This window comes from Strigops habroptila, chromosome 5 (genome assembly GCF_004027225.2).
Source record: "Strigops habroptila isolate Jane chromosome 5, bStrHab1.2.pri, whole genome shotgun sequence".
In the NCBI taxonomy this organism is placed as follows: Eukaryota; Metazoa; Chordata; class Aves; order Psittaciformes; family Psittacidae; genus Strigops; species Strigops habroptila.
This window is the reverse complement of record NC_044281.2, coordinates 77,379,996-77,404,152: the sequence shown is the minus strand read 5'-3', so window position 1 is coordinate 77,404,152 and position 24,157 is coordinate 77,379,996. Positions and strand designations below refer to the sequence as shown.

Sequence of the window (24,157 nt, the reverse complement as noted above, 5' to 3'; positions counted from 1 at the left end):
AAATACCTGGAAGTAGTGATTTTCACACAGTATGTCATAGCATATATCCAAGGGATTAACCAACTGTTCTTGAAGGATAGCTGTGTCTATTGGTTTCGCTGGCTTTTCCAGGGATAAGCTGTGCAGATAGTGGGCAGCAACAGTCCAGAAATGCAGTTCAGATTCATCCCCATACAGTCTGAGAAGACGCAAATCAGGACATGTAATATGTTTGTATTTTTTATATGCCACATAAAAATATTATACAGTTAAAATATCTTTCTACAAGGACCATGCATTCTTGTGTGCACAAGTACTTTGCATTATCAATGGGACAAACTACAAGACAAGGTTATGGAATGACAGCCAACAAGCCAGATAAGTAAGAGGCTGTGCAGAAGATTGTTACGACAGCATTTAAACTCAGTGAATGTTCAGCATATAAATATGTGGAAATTAGTATTTCATTATTATTTTACACTTAATCACTAATGTGCTCTTTCAACTACAAGAAAGTTGCTAAGTTTGAAAAACATCCCTGAATATAGACAGACTAAAATAAGCTACAGTTTAGGCAGAACAACACAGAACAAATACATCTGAAATAAAAAACAGACCTTCCCCTGTTTGCATACTCTATTGTGTGCTGTGAAGTTCTGAATTTTTGGGCATTGTAAATCTAAATGTAATGAAGACAGGAGAACTGTATTTGTCAAAGTACTGCCAAGACTCAAGGAAGCTCCCTGCATCCAGCAAGCAAATAAAACTGTTTCAGTAAGGTAACATTGCCATTCTCAGTCCTGAAAACACTCTAAGACACAGATAAGTGGTTTAGGAATTGGACTGAGTTAAAAGAGAGTTAGTTGAGTACTTAAACATCAGCACATTTATACGCATTAATAGGATCTAGACTTACCAGGAAACATTCGATATACTTATCTGAATCTTTATTACCTGGCAACTAGGAGACATCTTTGCAAGAGAGTAAAATCTGGATCAAGCAAAAGTTTCTTTATGTCACTGCAAAAAAGAGACAAAGAGAAGGCCACGAACAACCTGTAAAATGCTGTGCGAGTGTTTTTGTTGGTTGGTTTTGAACCCAAATAGGATGTATCACCAATAAATTGAAATAAAAATCAAACCCAAAAATACACAATTTCCTTTCTGAAATGAAAAAAAATGCATCTATCAAAACAATTACTACAGGAAGTATACATAATTTGGAATATAACTGATCTCAATAGGCATGTCACTCAGTTTAAATACAAATAGTGAGTCCACCAGGAACCCTTATCCATGTAATAAAGGGAACAACCACAAGGGTGTACACAAAGCAATAGATTAGTCTGCAGTGATTCTACAAATTACAAGATTAATTCAACTACAAATTGCAACTCTGTAGTGCCATAGCATAAGAGACCCACCTGAATGAATTTAGGTTTTCTACATATTTCAGGCTGGATAAAAATATGTTCCATCCTACTAAATTAATATGTACATAAATGCATATAAATGTATATAAATGTAATAATATATGTATAAAAATATATATTTATAAATAAAACATATATTTTATAAACAATTATTTTATCTAAAATATATTTTATATAAAATATTTTATATAAATTCTATATAGATATTTTAATATATATTTTATATAGAGAGATTTATATTTTTTAAAAAATATATATTTATAATATATGTATAAAAATATATAAATGTGTATAGATATGTACATGAAAATATATTCCATCCTACTAAACGAAAAAACATAAGGAAAATGGAAAACCTTCTGTTTACTATCCCTAAATATCATAGAATCACAGAATGGATTGGGTTGGAAGGGACCTTAAAGCTCGTCCAGTTCCAACCCCATGTCATGGGCAGGGACACCTTCCACTAGACCAAGTTGCTCAAAGCCACATTCAACCGTGCCTTTTCATAGTTTAAATAGAATACCAAAATCTCCTTTCCATGTAAGCAGAGCAATGTGCGTGAACATTACTCTTGAAGTATATCTTCAATAAATTGATTGTCTTTTCTTCCTCAGAGCTTAAATATTGTAACAAACCTTGGAGTATTTAAGTAGCAGTGTCCAATGAAGTCTGGACCAACATCAAAGAATGACACATCATTGAGAAGTACTGCCAAAAAATTATGAATGCTCAGTGGGCAGTTACAAACTACGTACTAACCCTAATCAGTGTCTTTCAAACTCTTCTTGTCAGCCACTACTTTATATATTCACTTTATATATTCAGCACAATGCATATTGAGTGTTGAGTCAACATTTAACAAACTATTGTGAGACAGTTTGCTTATTTGACAAAAATATGTAGTTCAGATTGTATTATGGTGTATTTTTAATTAGAAAAAATAGAAAAAAATTAATATCTTCAATAAAATGAATAAAGCACCACCTTGAAGAGTTACATAACAATAAAACTTAACTGTGTTTAAAATAAAAGCTGTCATTACTCAAGCTTATCTTTAGAGAGGCAAAAAGCATTCTTTCTACATTAAGTTGTTAACTGCCACAATTTCAGATTTTTTGCCTTCCCCGAATTCCCTAGCTTACTCAAATATTAATAAGGAAAATTCTTACTTGGACAATGAATTCAACTGCTCTTGAAGGAGGTTTTTAATATTTTCATTCTCTGGATAATCACTGGATAAAAAAAGAAAAAAAAGAAGTAAAAAGGTTTCCTCTCTCTATATATATACTTGTTTTGCTTTCTCTCAACTTCAGTCAGTGCCACCAATATTTCATTTCCCACTTTTATTCATGAACCTTGAATTTAATGAAAATGCCAATGCCAAGCCCATTGATATGTGACCGCCAACAGTACACAAACACAATAAAGGATACAAAAAGGTGCTCCAGCTATGATGTGAAGCACAGCTCCCTAAAAGTACAGCCAGGCCTATTGAGCTATCAGTCAGACTATCACTTTCAATTACACTTTAGGAACCACCTCTGACTATTCTTACATTAACTTCTTGAACAAAGAGAACACACAGTTGTTCTCTGAAGTAATATAACCTGTAACAGACACAAAAACCTTGCCAGTACCTTAGAGAGCAATTTTCAATAGCCAAGTTCTACTGAAAGTCAAAATAAATAAAATACTTGACCTTAAAGCTGTTTCTTTTAACTATTTTTAGTAATAAATAGTGAAGCTATTATTTTCTTGACTGTCCCAAAGAGTGTGGAAACTTATATGTCTAACAGTTATTTTCACAGAAAGACTAACAAAAGATGCAGGATTAGAAACAGTAGTAATATTTTACATATAGATACATATTTCTTCTTACGTGTTTATAATATCTAGAGAATATTTCTCATTCCATGGCTGATGTAACAAGAATGCTTTTAAAGCTAATGAAGCCCTTGGAACAAGCAGATAGGGGCACCATGCAGGTTCTGAAATAAAAGGAAAAGATTCATTTTTGAGTGGCTAATGTGCAATAACACTGTGTTCAGTAACCATAAAATGTACCACCTTGTTTTCAAGCACCAGAGGAAAATCATAAATCACAGTCTTTTCATATACAAAGCATGGCTTGCTAGACATAAAAGATTATATTTACACACAAGCAAAAACATTTCATTGAAGGTAGAGGGTTATGAACCATGCTCAAAATGAGAGTTTCAGGACGTTCCATATTAAGCTTAGCCATAGACTCCTGGAACACATTAAGTAGAGCTGTACGATGATTATTTCTACTACAAGGACATGCTGGAAAATAAGTACAGCTATACCAAAATCTACCACAATGCATGTTCTAGTGTACTTTGCAATTGTAATTTCTACAGCATAATACCCCCCATCTGATAAGGATGGTGTGAAGTTTAATACATGTCTATATTAGCAAAGAAATAAGATGAAAATTATAGCACAAACTGTTGTCATACAACTTTAAGTCAGTAAGTCTGTATTCAGTACAAGGTTTGGATGATAAGCACAGTAAACATTACCCAGTAACTTAGGAGTAAAACAAGTATCAACCAGCTACATTATTTAATATTCAGCAATTCCCTGTACTTCATATGGACTGAATGATACAGGAATCTTTTCACTGTGATTTCGTAATTAGAAGATTATCGCAGCATAGAGGCAGAAGGACAACTAAATCACAGGCAACCTTAACCCTGGCATATCCCAATTTCAGTGTGCTTGGGTTTAGAACAGTAATCTTTATAGCTTAATATTACAGAACATCCATTTGATAGTAAAAATAGCTGTGATAAACTATGTGTTTCCTCAAACATCCCACACCACAGCCCCCCACATCGCAATTTTATTACATATGTCTTTATTACGTGTGTCATGTTTTCGGGAAATTGTATGAGTGAAGGCAGGATTGACCAAAAAGACCAAAATAAAAGCAGTTATTTGGAACATCAGTAATAAAAAAATGTAGCTTAGCTAACAATTTAAATTGTTCAATATTTAAAGTCCCTTCATAAACCTACGTCCAAAAAAGTCAAACAGCACCAATATTGCTATTTTAGAGTTCAGTGGGAAAATCTACTTTGAAAAGCAACGGATCAGTCTATAAACTGCCTTTGATCTCCGGGAATATCCGAAAAGACATTATTTTCACACATTAAGAAATCTTTCAAAATCATGTGATACGTTTAAGCAATGTATGTACTGATACCCAACTGACGAACCCATGATTTTTAGGCCAACTTGCTAGAAATCTGTACAAAAAGCTCTTATTTTGTTATCTTATATTGCAATTAAGATATTAAAAAGTATAGTTTATTCAGAAGATTAAACTTGTATGAAAAACACACCCATATGACCTAATCCTAAAAAAAATTATCTGCATCTATAAAAAACCCACTATGGGGACACCTAATCCTCTACATGTGACAATTCTCTATTCTAATAAAAGTGGTGAACATTTTTATGGTCTCCTTTCCAAACGAAGTATCTAGCAGTCAATAGCCAGAAAGAAATCAACATACCTATTAAGTCCTGTTCATCCATTCTAAAACATGATGGTTTCATGGACAAGTCTAGAACTCGAATGCACCCATCATCCGATGCCAAGACCACTTTGTCTGAAGTGCACCAGTCCACATCCAGGATGCGGAAATTGACGTTCCTTCCACTCCTTAAACTGCTCACCATTTGTACCTTGAAAAGTTATTTTTCATTTTTAGTAGGCTCTCCATCACACAGTGTAAGACTGTCACACACCCATGAGGCACACCACAGAATTTGCAGTAAAAGGTGAAGTTGGTCATAAATCATTTTAATGATGATCTTTTCTGGAAAGTAGGGAAATTCAGACACCTTCGAGTAGGGCACATAGTTGCCCTGAAACAACACTTCTTCCCAACTGAGAGCTGAGAAAAGATCCTTTTGAGCACAGCTGTACAGCTGCCTTTTGTGGGTTTTGTATGAATCATGTGTTTTGTCTGACATAACATTTCCATGGTAAACTGGAAAATTCTTTCACTCCAGCCCCTGATCTAGCAAACATGCATCAAGGCAAAAGTGAGTGTCTCACTAATTAAATCATGCTCTTCATGAACATATACTTTCTTGATAAATAATGAGCTTGTCTAGAAATGCATTTTGACATACTATTAACATAACATTATGGGAATAGGATGATTTATTGTCCACAAACAAACCCGAGCAGCAAAACGTTTCAAACTGCGCTTTTAACCACAAGTCAGTAGTTAGACATTTTGTAACCCCTCTGTAGCAGCATCAAACATTGTTATTGTCAATATAAGGAAATACTAACAAAGCCTCTGCTTCAATCAATATTCTGCTGTTTTGTTTCACTTGCTCTAGAGCAAAGCATGGAGTTAGAGAGATGAAAAGCACAACAGCGCTAGAGCATGATTACTCTTAGTGGTGAGAGAATTAGAGAAAAATGTGGAAATACTGGATAACTGGTTGTAGGCAAAGGTGAAGTTTTAAGGAGAGGATTACATGGAAAATAGGACTGTAAAATATTTCTATAGTATTCTGAAAGATTTTGGGCTGAAAATATGTATTAATTTTAAATGCTTTCACGTAGGAAATTCTTTCCCTTGTCCCAGAAAAAGAGAGGGAACAGCTAAAGGAGGACTATCCTATGCTATCAAAACTATTCAAATGTGCTTCATAGGGTTATATTCTACTCTGCCTACATAATTCACACTTGTTGGTAGTATCTGCTGTCCAATTCTGATCATCAGAAAGAGTTTCACACTGCTCACATTAAGTGTCTAAGTAAGTTCGGAGCTGGTGCTCATTACAAAGTGAACAGAAAAAACCACAAATTCCCATTTCATACCCTCACACCCTGAGCTTACTCTGGGGGCTAAGTTAAACTAGTACAATTATCTTTCCTGCCCCATGGCACTATAATCTCTCAAAAGACCTAAGAAGCAAACCCCAGAAGATATGTGAACATTACTTCAGAATGAGGAAGATAAGAAGCTAGACAATGTTAATTAACAAGTTGCTTTCTGGTTTTCCCTAACAAATTAAATCCATGCAATGATGAACACATACTCTTGACTATGCACAGAAGTTAAGAAACCTGCAGTAAAAATACTCTTGTCCATAGATTAAATGCTAATATTGAAGATTCCCCTTAAATATTCAATGTCTACCTCAAAAGCATTACAAGATAATGACAGAAAGTATCTCAGAGACACTGCCAGCTTTATGAGTGAAAGGAACTTTTCATTGATGACAGCTTAAAAATGCTTTATAGGAACTAAAAGCCATACAAATTTACCACAAAATTGTCAGCAAGAAATCATGACTAATTAAAACTCAATCCCCGACTTATCCCTGATTGTCCTGAAGTAGTATGTGTACATTGCAAAGAGCTCATATCGAAACAACAGACACCTACCTCTTTTGAATCCCAAATTTCTGCTCCATCGTTGTACATTGCAAGAAGTTTTTGATTTCCTTTCCCTGGGGCAAAACGTATCTTTTTCACCCAGCTTCGGTGTGTAGGAATTCCCCTAAGAAAAGAAAAGCCCAAGAATTAGTATGAATCATTCTATACCTAATATTGCAGACAGTTAAATCCTTCCCATGAATGTTGCAGATTCTGATATTGTACAGATTAAGAAGGAGAAAAATCTATCATTTACCTATATATATATACATGCACACAAATGGCTATCCAAATTATGAAAACTAAAAAGATTAAACGCTTTAAATAAATATGACAATATTCAATGTTTTATCAGAAGCCAGTGCAGATTTAACATAAAATATCTATCTAGCTGTTTTAAAAACTCTGATAAAATGTTACTCCAATTGAAAACACAAAAGATGAAACGCAGAGAACTGTATCACAGTAGGCATTTCCTGAAATTGTGTTTCAGAATAATTGCATCTTTCCCCTCAAACTCCACAGATGACCTCCTACAGTGAAGTCAAAAATAAAGGTGGGGAGAAACATTCTAAGACTCATTATCTCATGTTTGTTAGAGTTAATTTGCATTCATACCTGGATACTCTAGCTTTTAAATCCCAGAAGTTTAAGTTTCCATCAACATCTCCAAGAACCAGGGTATCTCCTTTCCAGGCAATACATGTAATGCTACCCATACTTCCCTGAAAATATTTAAGAAGCAGAACAACATCTTGTGATTAATAGAACCAAACATAGGAACGAATATTTTTTTATTTTTTTTTTAATATTTTATGACATGACAGACCAAATTCTGCTCAGTTAAAACAGGAACAACTCTATCAAATATAAGCAGTTATCAAGTCAGTCATATTTGCTTCAAAAGACATTTCCTTGTAAGAAATTTTGGGTTTAAAGCAATGGAAATCACTTCTTTGTCTCCTGTTGCAAGGAAACACCAAAATGACAGACCTCATTAATCACAATTTTAGCATATAGTAAAATAGCAAACAAAAGAATTCCTATTTGTAAGTTCAATTTATCAAAACCTTCAAAAACAACTCAAAAAACCAAAGACTATTCTTCAGAATAACTGGGGAAAAAAGAACAACTTAAAATTCACAAAAGAATGATCTGGCCCACTCAAGTCATATTTCAATAACATCCTCTTTGTTATTCAAGGTTTTTGTATATGCTTTACTAAAATTCTTAAAAATATGTCATTCAGAAAGCAAGTCAGGGCCTAAGAATATTCTAAATTCTAGAAACAGTAATTGATTTCAACAGCGTTTTCAATAGAAGAACAGTAAGTTTGTGAAAACAGAATTGGCATGGCTTTTGAAATTGGAATTTTAATTACATATTTCAAACTACTGCATTAATGTTAACTTGCCACTACAAGGCATATTCCTGATGTTTTTTCTGGCAATCACAGCTAAGAAAAAAAATTAAAGCATCAGCAATATAGAAGATCGGAACTCACATCAGGAGGAATTCTTGCACTGTCTTTTACTGAGTTTCCTTCTACTGTGAGATGATAAACCTGCCCATCAGCACCTGTAAACACAAAGTGCTCTCTGGCAGAAATGTTCTGGCTCAGCTCTGATTTACTTTCGGCTTCCTGTAACAAGCTTTAAAGAGAACACAATGAGACACAAGTATTTCTTTCTTGAAATTAGAATTGCAAGGCAAATTCTCCGCAACTAATGCATAGAGGCAGCACAAAATTAATGTATCCTTCAAAACAATTTATCCAGAAGCAACAGCTAACTCATTTATACGCTTGTGGAAACTTTCATGGGCAACTTTTTATGGTTTTACTTCAAGCACCAGGTAACTTACAGACTGTGACACCTGAAAAACAGGTACACTGTTTCTCTCATCCAGCAGCACATCAAAGTTCAACATCTAAAAGCTAAAGGAAGGGAGGCCCATAAAATTGCTTTGTCTAGTATGTACTTGAGAGTCGGTTCCGAAACATTTTGTTCTGTAGAACAATGGCACATGGTAGAAAAACAACAACTGACGCAAAATAACATATTAGAATGAGAAATACCTGATCACAGAAGATTCTACGCTGCTAATTTCAGTATCTGATGCAACCGTCTGCCGGGCCATGGCCTCACGGGCTGCTAACTGCTTCTTCCTCAGGCTTTTTAAGTTGTGAGAAGGTGACCACTCCTGTGAAAAATAGAATGGGAAAGACAAATGTCTGTGCTCCCTGAATTTACTGGGGATTTTTCTGCTAATTTTAATGATTTCAGTGAAGATTGTCTTTCTATAATACCTCCCTCCATCATCCAAACCAGCAGACCCGATTTTTCCACTAGAACCTGCTTTTTTCTTCCCTCTTATTTGATGACAGATGAAAATGGAAGGATGAAAGCACTTATCTGTATGCTACGGATTGCAGCAAAATGTTACTCTAAGTTGTTCATAGGTTTTTATACTATCTCAACATATTACATTTAATAAACAGTAAGTAACAGATTTTATTCCTTACCAAAGCTGTTGCTATAGGGAAGTTTTTAGACATTTCTCTGAGCAGAGTGCATGTTCTGACATCCCAGATCTCCAGTGGTTTGTCTTTAAATACTACAGCTAGATACTGCCTAAAACAAATAAGAATTTACTACGTCAAAATTAATCATTCCATATTAATTTGAGCATTTTACTTTACACGTGTTGTTCATAGCATCACTCTGGAACCCTCAAAAACCAACGAAGCAGAGTAAATAGATTTGGCTGAAATCCCACTCTAAAGGTTGTCATTTCATTGTGTTGCTGAGGTACAAAAGAGTGTCTGAAGAAGAGTCCTCCTTCAAAGCTAAAAGAATTAGAAATTTCTGTCATGTGGTGCTGCTCGATTATTGTAAAGGAGACCAGGGAATTAATGCAGAGAAAGCAGCAGCACCTCTAATTTAGCCATAGTCAGCTGAGTTGATGACTGCACAAGATATCAGAAAGACATACTAAGACTGTAGGTTGGACAGATTTTTTCTCTGATCCAGACACATGCCACTTCCCTAATCTGGTGATAAATGAACATAAAATCCTCTTGCACTAAACCACTTGACAGTTATCTGTGGAGCTACATGAGTACACCACTTTCAATCTACCACTTTTCACATTTAACTTGAGAATACAAAGAGGCTCTGCAGCTACATGTGCTCTTCATAACTGCACTAGCCTCTATTGAAATGAACTATCCTTTCTTGTTCTCACTTAACATTCTAGTCTCTTCATCTAAGCCCACAGCAGTTCTTAACTTTTAATGTATTAATAAGACCATTATATGGTTGAACTCCTCCAGTTCTGGTTCACATATATACTACCAAAAATATTCCTATGCAAGCTTAGAGAACACCCACTTTTAAACTTTAGAGACAGTGCCTTATTAAACTTGACACTCTCTTAATTTCATTTACACAGGAAAGCAATCTCAGAGAGTACTACTGTTATTATTTTTGATACTATACAAACCAGGGCCTCCTGTCACAGGCCTGATCTCAAAATAAGCAGGATTTGATGGTAAGCAATATGGTCGTTTATTAGCTGACTTATCAAAAACCAGTATCTCACACCTGCTTTCCCAGTAGACAACTTTATGAAGGTGTGAAATATCTACTTAGAAAAATTAATAAATATATCAAAAATCATCCTACCCTTAATGTCAATCTTCTAGTTTTAAGTATGGCTTAAGTTATACAAAAGGGAATTAAGTCGTAACAACCACAGTTGACAAAAACAGTTCAGCACTTTAATTGTCCCTAATACTAACAAAAGGTCTGTTCAGTGAACTCAGTTCTTAAAAAACCTAAAACATTAATGACTGACCTTGCAGTGTGTTTGGATCCTGAAGTGAGAAAGTCAATCACATGAACATTCACAGCTTTTGCACTTTGAACTAATATTCTAAAGTATTTTTCTCTTTATGCTTTGCACATTTTTCTGTACTCTCTGGAATACAGAATTTTTTTTACAGTTTTTTCCTGGAATTTCTATTATTTCTATTAAGTCGTGAGATCTTCATGCAGTAAAGTAAAATCTATAAACTTCACAGGGTTAATGTACTTACTTCAAATGAGACACCTTTATCATTTCAATAGCTGGCTCGTCATTACCTCGCTCCCCCCGAAATGCAATGCTCCTGCCTGGAACACGAAAATAACATGGGAGAAAACAGAAATAGTTACTAAACGAAATATAATTTATTAACTATCCTGTTTGTAAACAGAAATAGCTTACAAACTAAACAAGAATATCTCCAAGTAACCTGCTGTATGTTATATCACTCTTGTCATTGTTGAACTTTTACCGCATTTTAAAGGACCAAATATCACGTAAACTCTAATATAATACCTGACTCGCTTCCAGAACACTGAAATTGATGCATCATCAGCATTACACAAATATATAGAGATATATATTCCCCAAGGAGGAAAATCATGTGTAGATTTGAAATTTTGTAAGAGAAATTAACTCTGCCATAAACCAAATCTGAAAGTATTTCCATGGTGAAGTACTCATTCTACATTTAGCAGAACCATTCTCTCTTTCCAGCTAAAAGAATAAACCCTAAGACCTTATAATCTTATCCCCAACAAAATCTTCACCCACCTGTACAATGTGTTGCAGAATTAAAGGTGTTATACATATCACTAAAATAACTAACCTAGAAACAGCAGGGTATCACAGCATCTCCTGTGCACATTTCATTCACCTTAGCTTTCAAGGAAAATTCAAGTTTTCAAACTTTAGCCACTCTTGTGGCTGCTCATAGCTAAATTACTTATCTTACACACCAATTCCGTGAATAAATCTAGTTATCAGCAATGCTGGTTAGAGCTCTCCTGCCAGAGGCCAGGCTACAAAAAATCTTCCAGCTCTATTTTTTTCCACTAATGATGAAACACCTTAGGAATTTTCTTCCTTATATTTCTTCAGAAACGTAAATGAGAATTTTGTCAGCGTGTTTATGAAGTTGTCGTTTATGAACCCAGGACAGAAGAAAATGCAAGTCAGCACAGTTTCCCAAGCCCTAAAATAGAAAGTTGGGCTGAATAGTGATGGAAGAACCAACAATCAAAGAGTTAAGTAGATATGCCTTTCTGGTAAACTTTGAAAGAGGAAATGTAACATTTTTTAAGCAAAGCAAAGCATATGCTTTAGAGCATATGCATAAGGTCTCAGATATTCACATCTACTTGAAACTTGGTTGCCTGAGGAACTACTGAATCTTTTACCACTCATATTTATAAATGTTTCAATACTGATTTATAAGCTGAGAGAAAAATCAAAATCCCATTTTACATGAGATCAATTTTACAAAGTACTTATCTTTTTTGGTCCGATTTTAAACAAATGAACAAAAGACATCATATGGAAAAAAGTGACAATACTGTCATGTTAAAAGAATAGACTCTGTGCAGCACCCTGGAAGTGAAGAAATTGGGTCTTTTTCATAAGCTTAAAAAATTTAAAAAATCACTTTATGCTACATAAAGCAATTTAGAATTAGCCCATGTGTTACAAGATTCAGGCACTTCATTAGAAATTAAATGGCTCCAGGTTTTCACATTCAGAAATAATTTTAAATCATTCAGTGCTTCCTATTTTGGGCTGTCTAATCTCCCAAATGATACCTCCTAGTATTGTGCTCTTGAGTTCAATCACAAATATATTTGTCATCCATTGTAAGGCCAGAATAGCTGAAAAAACACACATAACCTGTTAAGTTTGCTGTCAAAGTTATTTATTTTTTAATCCTTCCAAATCTTTCTAAAATTATCATGTTATTACTAAAATACTCATGTTACATTAATACACACATTCAAATTCTGGCCACGTGCCTGGCCTAACATAAGCTTAAATAAAACCCCCGATTAAAAAACCCCACTTTATGCTACATATTGAAGTTAATTAATCATCTGTTACTGATATAAACCACAATAAATAGTTCAACACCATTTCAGATGCATATGAAAAATGGGTTGAGACTCTGACAAAACACATTTGGAAATACACACATTTTGTCAACAAAATACACCACTATACTGTGTGAATGCTTCTAAACCTCCTGCAGACACATATTTATTGTTTTAATAATCCAAGCCACAGGCATTTTTGCAAAGGTGTTGTTTCAAGCTTGTCGTAGAGAACCAGATGGAACATATTACGTGGCTTCACAAAGACAGAAGATGAGAACTAGTTAAAACTCCTCTTTATTATTTTGTCATGACAACAGAAGGAGAAAAAGAAGCACTAAGAACTTATGTTTGTCACTCCCCAGCAAATCTGTCAGCTTCTTGTAGAGATTTCTCAGGAAGTACTAACCTGTTGGTAGGTCCACGAGCTGCAACTCATTCCTCACTAGTCCCAGATTGTTAGGTGTTGATGTGGCAAAGGAAATAAACCCAGTCAAGCTTATCCACTCAATTCCCCTGTCATCAAAAGAGTATATGGAGCATATGAGCCAAAATATTCAAATAGCTTAGAAAATAGCCTGGACTGAGGTACAACAGGTTTTTTCATGCATATTCTTCAACTTGAAAACAGCACAGAAGTAATTTTTTACAATTTATGGAAACACTATATTTAAGCATAAAAAGAAGCTATGCATTTACAACTATGATGTAAATATAAAGTTAGCAAATTAAATCAAAGATCTTTCTTTTCAGACTGTACTAGTTCCTGTTTGGTTGGAAGAAAAATTTCAGTGAGAAACACTGGTAACTTTAGCAAAAGTCCCTCACAGATACTCAGCACTAGAGTAGACTAAAAGCTCTGCTCTGATTAAATCAGTGGTTTACCAAATGAGAAGAACTATCAAGTAACTTAAATTTGCCAGCATACAGAAAGAGAAAAATATTCATACAGATAGCAGTGTGGGTAGACTTGATTCTTTCAGTACAGAGAGAGGAGAAACAACTGAAGACTAAAAAAGAGAAGCGCTGAACAGATTTGAAAGGCTTTCAGAAGAGAACTGAAAACATGGTAAATTTTTTTGTTGGTTTAGATGATGCCAAGGCAGCCACAAACCAAATTACCTTGAAGCTTGGCAAGGATGTTAAGTTACACTGCATACAACATACTGTCAGCACATACGGATTCTAATCAAATTCTTAAAATATACCACAGGCCACAAAAGAATGGGAAGCGGCACTAGGTGGTATGGTTCCAAAAGCAGATAGTCCTCCCTCCCCACTGCCCACACACGCTTTGTGCCAGCATAAATGGCTGAGTGCTTTATCTGTGAAACACATCAAGGAACTGATTTAAAAGAAAATTGAGATTGTTCTAATACATACACATGCTCAAAAAAAAAAAAAGTTCATTTTAACAGAGATAAATGGATTTAGGTTTTTCTCCAATCCTTTAAACACAGATTACTCAACTACTTCCAGGACAAGCCCTCTGTTACATCAATTGAAAGAATCATGGTCTCTTTTGCAAGAATATATGTGAAATATGAGAAAGATAAATAACAGTATGTATGATTCACTGTCATTAAATCTAACTCATGCTGTATTAAGTAGAAGTTTCCTAAATGTGATTTCGATGGGTGAAAGCAAAAAGCACTCCCATAGTATTTTGCACATATAAGCTACAGCCATATTTATCTTTTTTTTAGTTCAAGCTTTAAGAAAATGGGAAGCTTTATTCCCATTATTCCCCTAAGTCCTCAAGTAAGGTTAAAAATTTAGGACCCAGTCCTTTTTCCCACCAGGACCTATGAAAGTTCAATGAATAATTTCAATCAAAATGAGAAGTATTCAATTATTCATCGAAACATGATAGGAATGATTGAACAGAAATCTACAATCACAATAATGTGTGACACTGCAAAACTCCAAAGGGTCTTACATACAGGGTGTTTTCTGGAATGGAAGAAACACGAGTTCTAACACCTTTCTGATTTTTATCTATTATTCTACCATGTTTTCTTGGAAAAAGCACAGAATACTCCTAATGCATTGTTATTGCCAGTAGTAGTCACCATTCTCGTTCCAAGACTTGAGGCATTTCCTATACTTCTTTCATCAGCTCAGATTTAACAGGACAAGTCCTGTGGCCATCCGTCAATACCAATAAAAGTCTACAGCAACCCAAGACACTCATAATCAAAAGGAAACCTTAGCTTAGCTAACTGCTTGCACTTGAAACAATACGCGGGGTTTTTATTGTCATACGTGTAAATGGAGAATCTGAAGATGGTGGTTCAAGTTTTAATGAAGGAAACAAGTAATGTCTTCCCTATTGAAATATCTCCATTTGCAAAGTTTCCTCATAAAAGACACCTTTGTCTACTAGAATTAAGGGTTACATTCAGCTGTAAATTATTCCTCAGACTGGATCCACTCTTTTAAAACAGGAAGTTATCATAGAATCCTAGAATGGTTTGTGTTGGAAAGGGCCTTCAAGATCATCTAGTTCTTGGGACACCTTCCACTAGACCAGGTTGCTCAAATTCAGGGTTTCTATACATTCAACTTGTCTCAGTTACTTCAAGGGTAAGATTCAGTTCTGATTAATGATTCCAATGCAAACAAATTGTGCTGAGTGTACTGAAGCGGATAAACACACAAATTACTCTTCTAGTTGGGAATGGATTGTTGTGACTCTATGACAAGGCAGCTGCTAATCAAACTAACTATAAGATTTCTAAGAAAAAGAGAAGGTAAAACTGGAAACCAAACCATATCTTAAAGCAAACTGTATTAAAATCTCAATCGTATTATCAGAAAATGCTCTCAGTCTCAAATTTTATTATTTTAAAAAAGGATTTTCTTTCTAAAGTATTTGTATGTTCTACATGTCCAAAAGTGAATATCAGCAATGGAACAAGTTTTTCCTTTTTATGAAGAGGATGGTTAAGAAAGAAATTACAATTAAGTGCTGAGATCATTGTAAGTACATCTGAGATCATTGTTCAGCCTGTAATGGTGACTTCAGAATTCATTCTGAATACACAGGATTTCATTGCAACGCTGCTTATACTTGTCAGTTAACATGTATTTACTAATGCACAGAAATAAAACCAGCACAGCAATGCTGTATGACAGAAGTGGTAAATAGTTTTCATTCATCTTTGTTTATGTGAGGAAAGCTTCTTAAAGAGGTGATGAATGTTTGCAAAGCAGTCTTCCAAAGGAGAGTCAGCTTAAATCCAACTGCTAAACTAGCTGAAATTTAAAGTGCTAAAATTTGGGTGTAATGCAGTGATTTTCAAGTTTTGCCTGCAGGCCACACGCATTCTTGTTGCAGTCAGTGAGATTTTAATTTTAAAAATTAAAGCTGTTGCAACCTTGAACTTGCTGAGTTTCAGTGAAGAAGAATGAGAAGCACTGCCCCAGTCACAGTTATCTATTTAACAGGATAAGAAAAACAGCGAGGCAATGAAGCTTCTAGCTCACTTTCACTGAACCAGAAGCTACATTGCAGGTACTCTATTTACATGTCTTGAATATATTCTCCTCTGCACCGAATAGGTACCAATATCTACCTTACCACAATAGCTATGATTGCTCCACTTACAACAGGCACCAGAATCATTTATTTCATTTTCTTCTAATTCTTCTTAGTAGTAACAATTATTTGAATTTCTCTCTACCCTAAAGGAAAAAAACTGACCTCCTGCCCACAGCTTCTTTCAACCACAACACATTTTATAATCCCCTTGTTTTTTCCCTTCACTTATGCTCCTAGCAGTAGCCTGATTGACTTTTCCTCTTTGTGTGCTCTGAAGCATTTTTGCTGCTTCTGGCCTCGGTCTCCTTATAAAAACTAAATTATACTCAAAAGTATTCACACATATAGTTTCAAATAGTGAAATAGCTAAGTAATAATCATGGAGAAAATTAATGTTCAAGGTTACTCCCTTCTCCTGATTACAATATAGAATTGCAAAGTTAAAAAAACAAATACAATCCCACTTGTGATTTCATAAGTAGCTTCTGCAAAAGAGCACTTTAATCACCAAGAAATGTCACATTGCTAGCACCTAGACAATTCAACAGCCATTATTTTAGCACACTTGATATGTAAAGGACAGTTGCCATTCCAAAGACCTTAGTTTTATTACATTCTCAAACTACAGAGCATTGAAAATTCTGCTGGCCTTGAGTTCAATTTCAGGGTATTCTCAACTACATACTAAAATAATGGTGTTTCCTGGAGGTGTATTTTCAGACAAAATTGAAATAGAGGCATTATCCAATCTCTGCATTTCAGAGGTAAAGCAAGAATTCCCACTAAAAGAAAAACTGTTGCACTCCATGAATATTAATTTAAAAAACCCCAAAATCCCTGTGCCTTATTCTGCATTGCTTAAAGCATTCCCTTAAACTTGTAAAAATTATGTAGAAAGCCACTCAGCCCATTTAGAGTGGGACTGAGGAAATTAAAACCAATAATTAAAAGGCTCACCCAGGTAAGAGCTTATGGCTAAATAAAATTCACAATCATTTTAACTTTGTTCTACAAATACCACTTGAGCGAGGACAGTTGCTAGAAAGACAATGGATTCTTGAAGGTTTTCAAGCGTTGCAAATCCTTTACAAAGTGAAAAGCCCAAACTGATAATCCTTCCAATAATACATGAAGCCTAAATAAACCTAAAGAAATATTTCTTCAAAAGCATATTTGCTTCTGTCTCCCCATCTTAAATTACTTTTATGTTAATCTATGAAATGTTAGTAGTGGTTTTCATTTTGCATTCTATAATCACCTTAAGAAAAAAAGTGTATGCTCTTGTTCTGCACAATAGAAAATAAAATGAAAAGAATTCTTTAAGTAGTTAATGGTATGAAACCAGAAAACTCTCATGGTTTAGGACAGAAAAGGGAATTCTATTCTTACAGTGCGGACTAATCGCACCACAAGGATAAATATACTTACATCATTTTTGTGCTAGCTTCAGAGCAGGTTTCCATAATGAACTCTTAGTGTTATCTATTCTCAGTCGCCTGTACTTGTCTTAACTTTTCATACAATGAACAGTACAAGGAAGACTTTAATCTGATGAAGGCTTCATGCCACAACTCCAATACAAATTTTTACTACTACTACTACTACTACTACTACTAAAAATAAGTACCTTATTTTCAATGCTTAAATTGTCCAGAAATACGTACCTAGCAAGTGCCATCTTGAATATCTTTGCCATTAGTCACCCAAAAAGTTATGCCGTCGTGTACACACAAACTACAGTACAGGAGCTTTAAAACTTACTCTGTACCTCCTTAGGTTGGATAAATACTGAGTCCTGTATTCAGTCTTTAAAATCTTTTAATGCTAAAAATTCTTTTTACTGCAGTTAAGACTAAAACTGCCTCAACAGCCATTTCAGCCCCAAGGAGCCAGGTAAATCAACCCTGGTGTACAAACCAGAATTATTTCAAACGACACGATCTGTGAGTCACAAGTTATATAAATAAGACACTTTAATAAAGTTCCTTGTCCTAAAAAGGCTTCTTTGTACTACAGTGCACCAAAGAAACCGGAATTAGTTGATATGCATCCTAGATCAGCAGGCACACACACAATTCAAATATCCAGTTCAAGGCAATATTCACACTGACTAACTCCTTATACATAGCAAAGATACTGTTAGGGTAGACTACTCAACAGGCAATTTTCTTGAGCATCACTAACAATGAAGACAGACACTCACCCACATTGCTGGTACAACATTAGTTACATGTTTTACTATTTGTCTCCCAGAAGGATTATAGTAGGAATTAAAATTAAAGTCTTACTTGACTTCACAGGAGTGGATGCTTAACTCTTTGTGTAAGAGTCCACTTGTAAGATGAAACACCAGGACAGAGCCATTACTTGTACCTATAAAAAAAAAATATATACACACCCATTTTATTCTTTTCTTCCATACTTCAGCGAAAATGCAGGACTTATAGCTATTTCTCTCTTTTCTCTCTTTAATACCTGTAACTACTATATTTTACAATTTTACAAAAAGTGTTTTGATTTCTAGTGCTTAAGTCCCAAATATTAAACCCTGCAAGGTTCTCTGGAGCCAGTGATATCCATTTGGATCAAGACATGTTCCTGAACCTATTTGTAGAGCCTGTACAAAATCTTTTCATTCTTCTTGCATTTTCACAACATACCCAGCTGCAGGAGAAAAGAATGTTTCTTTTTGTTTTGATTACTCGAGGTGAGTAAACGCCTCAAGGAAGAGTATTAACTGTAATCCACCAGTAATCCCAGTGGAGAATCATGGGTAGGTGTTACCAAATCATTAAAGCAATTCTGCTTTCTCATCTCTGAAATGATGACCTCTTTCAAGTTACAAATCAATAACTTAGTAGCTATGAGCTTCAATTAGATCAAAAACCTTCTGAAACACTGAAAGTTACAATTATCTGTTAGACACTAGGAAGACTTGTTCTCTTTTTTTCTTTATACTCAGACCAACTTTATTAATACCATAATGAATACTTAAAGAGCCATTAAGGTACCTTAAGTCTAGAATTCTGCAGACTTTCCTGTAAATGCATTTTATACCTAACTATTAGTTTCCTAATCTTTATTATATTTTGCCTTTTTTAACAGCTATAGCTTAGGTGAAATCGAAAGTTACATTTTAGTAACATCATGTAATGATAGCTTACCTACATTTTAAAGCACACCTACTGATGGTAGTTCTAGCTCTGTAATAATAGAAGTATGACAAGAACTGCATATATGAATTATTTTGGTGTTTTCATTACTGGAGTGAGATCCTCTTTGTAAGCTGCTGCATAACATTCATCTATGCAATATCCCCATCCAAAGCCCTGTGAAGACTCTATAGCACATTCAACCTTAAGAATAACAAGAATCTCCCAAGTTTGACTTGCAACAGGCAGAGTCTTGACTTAGGCAGCCCTAAAGGTATCTTAGATCTCAGAGTTCTCCCTATCTAAATCAGTTGCTTACGGGCAACTATTCTAATATCTAGATAAGTTTAATCAAATTTGTAATAAGACTGAATAGATTCATTCAGGAAAAATAAGGTGCTTTAAGTGTATTTTTAGGCACTCATAACAAAAATACAGCCTCTGTCAAGTTCATTTATTCTAGGAACGCAGTGCTGCAGCAGTCTGTATTTATAGATATTTAAAGTGAGAGCAGCATGTAAAAAGCCAAGTGTATCAACAGACCAATATCGTAGTAAATGAAAGGATAAATACAAATTTGCAAATATATTGCAACTTTTCAGGTAGCATTACTTGCTTAAACACAAGGCAGGAAAAAATTCTGAAAACTACCATGAAAGCAAACTAATACAAGGATCACTCTCTGTGATCAGTTACACAGGATCAAAACACAGATATTTATTTTTGCTGTATTAGTTACTATATTTGTATCTAATATAAAATATCTTATTTTCAGAGCAACAAATAACCTATTCAAGGCACTTACCAACAGCAAGGATTGGTTCATACTGTTTGATGTTTTTTGTCGTAAGAGGTGGGCACATTCTGATAGCAAAGGGAGGCAGAGGCAGCCCTGACAGAAGGCCAGTCAGCAGAAATTTGAGGTGCACTTCTTGCAGAAAAGGACTTTTTAACTGTTCTTCTCCAGCAATTGTGCTTTGCCCTGCTTAAAAATTGAAGCTCTTGTTAGTATTAAATTTTCATTGGAGATGGTATGGAAAGTTATCAGATACAGGAGTTTATAAAATAAAACTTACAAATAACCTAAGGTATAAAATAGCAGTGTTTGTTTAAAGATGCATTCCTTACTGGTGAACTCTGTATGATGAAACTTTTTGGAAGACTGCACTTCTGATTTCTCCAATACTAACTTTCTTTCCTAACACGAAGAAGGAGAAAAAGGAAAAAAAAGGAAAAGGAAATAAAAAACTAAGTGTGACCACTTCAGTCATCTTCTGGAATTCAAGGATAGCTTTTTTGTTTCTCCTTTTGTATTTTTATTAAAAGTTAGTTACAGATATTTTAAAATCAGTAGACCAGTTCAAAGACTTATGGAGGTGTAACTCCAAACAGAAAAACCACAAGCCATCTTTATGGACTATTTCTCAATATGGAAATGCTGGCTGCTATCTACATTTCACAAAGATGGGATGCATCAGATAAATTGTCTTCATCCATTTAAGATTACTTTCAAAAAACTGAAGGAGTTTTGGCCAAATTCCATTTTAAATTACATTGTTTCCCTCAGAGAAAATGTATCTTAAACATTGTCTGCAACAAAATCCTCAAAAAGCTTCATTGACAATTTCTTTAGTAAACAGGAATTACTTTCTTTCAGAATTAAAATACACAAAATAATTCTAACATACATCATTCCTAAGTAAGCTAAGATGTAAAATGAAGCAAAAATCCTAGAAATGAGTAGTAGTAATATTAGTGAAATTCTTACCAATCATGCTGTCTAATGAGAGGTCTGGAAGTTTATTTTGGAATGCTCCTACAGGAATTCCACAGAACGAGACTGGGGAATACAAAGGTGATGCACTTGAACTGCTGGAAAAGAAATGAGAACAAGTTCCTAACCGCCTGTTGACTTAGTTCCTCTATTTTGTTTTAATCTCAGGCTGTTCTTTCAGTATTCCCACCACCAACTTCCATAAACAACTCTACTAGGACATAATGCACATAAAAATGTATAAAATTGAAAACAACTTTCATCTCCTTACAGAGATATTTTTAAGGATCAGAAAAACAGACAGATGTATCACTTCTGAAGCAAGCATTGAATGGAGGCTTTAAAATACATTGTGTATTAATATGTGGAGCTATGTTAATGAATACAGCTAAGCACCAACCATAAAATATTTTGACATTTAAGAACAAATTCCCAAACTTAGGGAATTAACTTTTTTGTTAACCTATATAAACTTCGTACATAGGTTCCAGATGACAAAACCTATAACCGAAGCAAGCCCTTTCACCTAAACATACGAAACACATTTGCTTCTGCATATGCAAAGCTACAGCAGGAACTTAAGTAGTACCTACATTTACAGTCTTGTGAGATATCTATGCATCAGGTTTTTGTGTTATCTTCTCCCCAACGACTATGACTGGGTTCCAGTGCAATCTCCATCTAGAAGGGGCTCAAAGTGCCCTTGCAGCCTTGGCAATCACATCCTGCTGAGCTGATGGCAGGTCTATGTCATACACAAAGACTAGACTACTGATTGCACCTAGCTGTACATAAAAATGCAGTTTAAGGCACATACAAAGCCTTTAAAAAATCTCAGTTTAACAGACTTTGAGTTCAAATTTTAATTGAGACCATCAAATCCAGCAGGATAAAGAGCTAATGGAGGAAGACTTCTTCAAAATCCATTAAAGACTCTGTGCCAACCAGAAACATGCTTTACTTTTCAGTATAATCCAACCATATCCAGAATCCTCTAGGCTCAGTGGTTCTTCTAATATTATCATTATTATTACTAAATTTTTCCTGGTTATATAATCATGACAAAGATCAATGTTTTAGAAATGAGTCTATGAATACAAGAAGTAAAACCCAGCAACATATGGATCCTGAACAGCTCTCTTGGATATGCATCACAAAGAATCCATCTGACAGCATTTTTGAGAACACCGAGAATAAAAACATTAAATCACTTATAAGCAACAAAAGAATCTATGTTGAAAATCTGGTACTACTGACATTTAAAAGTGTACTAAGAATTCTGTATTTCTTTTATGGTAATAAGTTGTTTTATTCAACAGAACTTTAAAGGTTTATTGCAGCAGAATGACCTTAATACACTGAAAGTTCAAAAGAACCATACTACTTCATAGAGTACTTTTTGACACTGCTCAAAATTTAAAATTCTAAAGACTTTGTAGATAAAAACATTGTTTATATCATCATATTCCAGCCATCTGCTGTATGGTCTCATATTGCTCTGTGTCAAATTCACACCAATCTAGCACAACACCTTTCCCCTACTAAAAACATAGTCCTTCCCACACTCATTTTGAAGTCCTTTCATGTGACTGGAAAGTGAGGGATACATTCCTGAGGAAAATTATATAGTTTGAAGAAAGCCAAATGTTTCCCCAAAATAATGTGGATACTCATTCTATCTTTCATTTCCCTTACTCCAACCACTTAGTATGGAATTATTTTTTAAAGAAAGAAGAGTAAATACAGTTCCTTCACTGCCCCAAAGCAAGGGATCTAACCTATTTGGATGATGTATTTTGTTTCTCTTCCTTTCATTCATGTGTATGTTACGCTAACATACACACAAGGATATCACTTGCTTTTCGAATATAAATACTACTACACGCCACTTGTAAATGTAACGGAAGCTTCGATAAGAAAAATAAATCCCATTACCTGTTACGCATATTTCTGCCAGCAATATTGGACTTTAATTCCCAGATCATTACCCTGCCATCACTGACTATGAGAGCTGCAGAATTCTCATTCACTGGGCAACACACCATACTGAAGGGTCGAACTGTTTTTGTTACCCTGATTGCATCACACTGACTTCTTAAATCATAAATCAGCTCCTGAACTGGGTCTGGATCTGTAACATCAATGTCCCACAGAGGACAAACAATTAGAGTGGAAAACATAGGATATGATCAATCAACAGAGGTAAATGTGCAGCATGACTGTGCTCTTTGGTTGAAGTCCGCATGCTCCCTGTGCAGCAGTTAGGAAAAACATTCAAAAAGTACATACTGTTGATCTTGCTGTACACAACACAGCTCTGAGAAGTTCTTCAAAATGTAACTTTGTATTTAAAATACATTATTCCACAAAAATCTTGCAAAAATGTAAAAAAATGACTGTTTCATATCTGGGCAGAAAGCGCATCTGCTTTCCACAATCCAAAACTCATATGGTTTGTTGGTAAACCAGGAAGTAAGTAATGTAGCTCACCAGAAATTGCCAACTGCCAAAACCAAAACAAACCAAACAAACTATAACAAAATTATATTTACATTTACAGAAATATGTTTTCCTTTCTTTTCTCCAGTCTCCTCCATGATATTTAAAAGGTCATTCTTAGTAAGATTTCATAAAAGAGACAAAGGTTTAATAATTTATATTTTAATCTAAATTTAAGCCCATGTATTAGTTCTAAAATCAATTCTTCCGATTGAGAAAATGATTTCTAAAGCCTTGTGTCTGCCTGAAAACTTTTTTTTCTTTAAGAGAAAATGAACATACTCATCTTTTATCTAAAATATTCTTGTATATGTGACTGCTAAGCTACTTCGTAATTAAAGTGTTTATTTTCAGGATATTAATATAGTATATATTGTGCACTAAATATCAGAGA

General features: G+C 34.7%; 1 protein-coding gene across 4 annotated transcripts in view; it reads right to left on the bottom strand.

Moving 5' to 3' along the window:
* Positions 1–24,157, bottom strand: part of WDR11 (WD repeat domain 11) — a 47,149-nt gene that overhangs the window by 8,096 nt on the left and 14,896 nt on the right. Inside the window, exons 8-23 of one of the 4 annotated variants that reach the window (XM_030487239.1) lie at positions 23,200–23,395; positions 21,259–21,362; positions 20,296–20,472; positions 18,627–18,711; positions 13,204–13,310; positions 10,946–11,021; positions 9,371–9,479; positions 8,924–9,048; positions 8,351–8,498; positions 7,465–7,571; positions 6,856–6,970; positions 4,958–5,129; positions 3,295–3,403; positions 2,585–2,647; positions 934–999; positions 7–178 (exon numbers count right to left, since the gene is read on the bottom strand). In XM_030487239.1, the coding sequence (XP_030343099.1) occupies positions 7–178; positions 934–999; positions 2,585–2,647; positions 3,295–3,403; positions 4,958–5,129; positions 6,856–6,970; positions 7,465–7,571; positions 8,351–8,498; positions 8,924–9,048; positions 9,371–9,479; positions 10,946–11,021; positions 13,204–13,310; positions 18,627–18,711; positions 20,296–20,472; positions 21,259–21,362; positions 23,200–23,395 (1,931 nt within the window). Of the gene's footprint in view, positions 1–6; positions 179–933; positions 1,000–2,584; positions 2,648–3,294; positions 3,404–4,957; positions 5,130–6,855; positions 6,971–7,464; positions 7,572–8,350; positions 8,499–8,923; positions 9,049–9,370; positions 9,480–10,945; positions 11,022–13,203; positions 13,311–18,626; positions 18,712–20,295; positions 20,476–21,258; positions 21,363–23,199; positions 23,396–24,157 lie in introns of all 4 variants that reach the window. The other 3 variants (XM_030487238.1, XM_030487240.1, XM_030487241.1) reach the window with 3 other exon arrangements.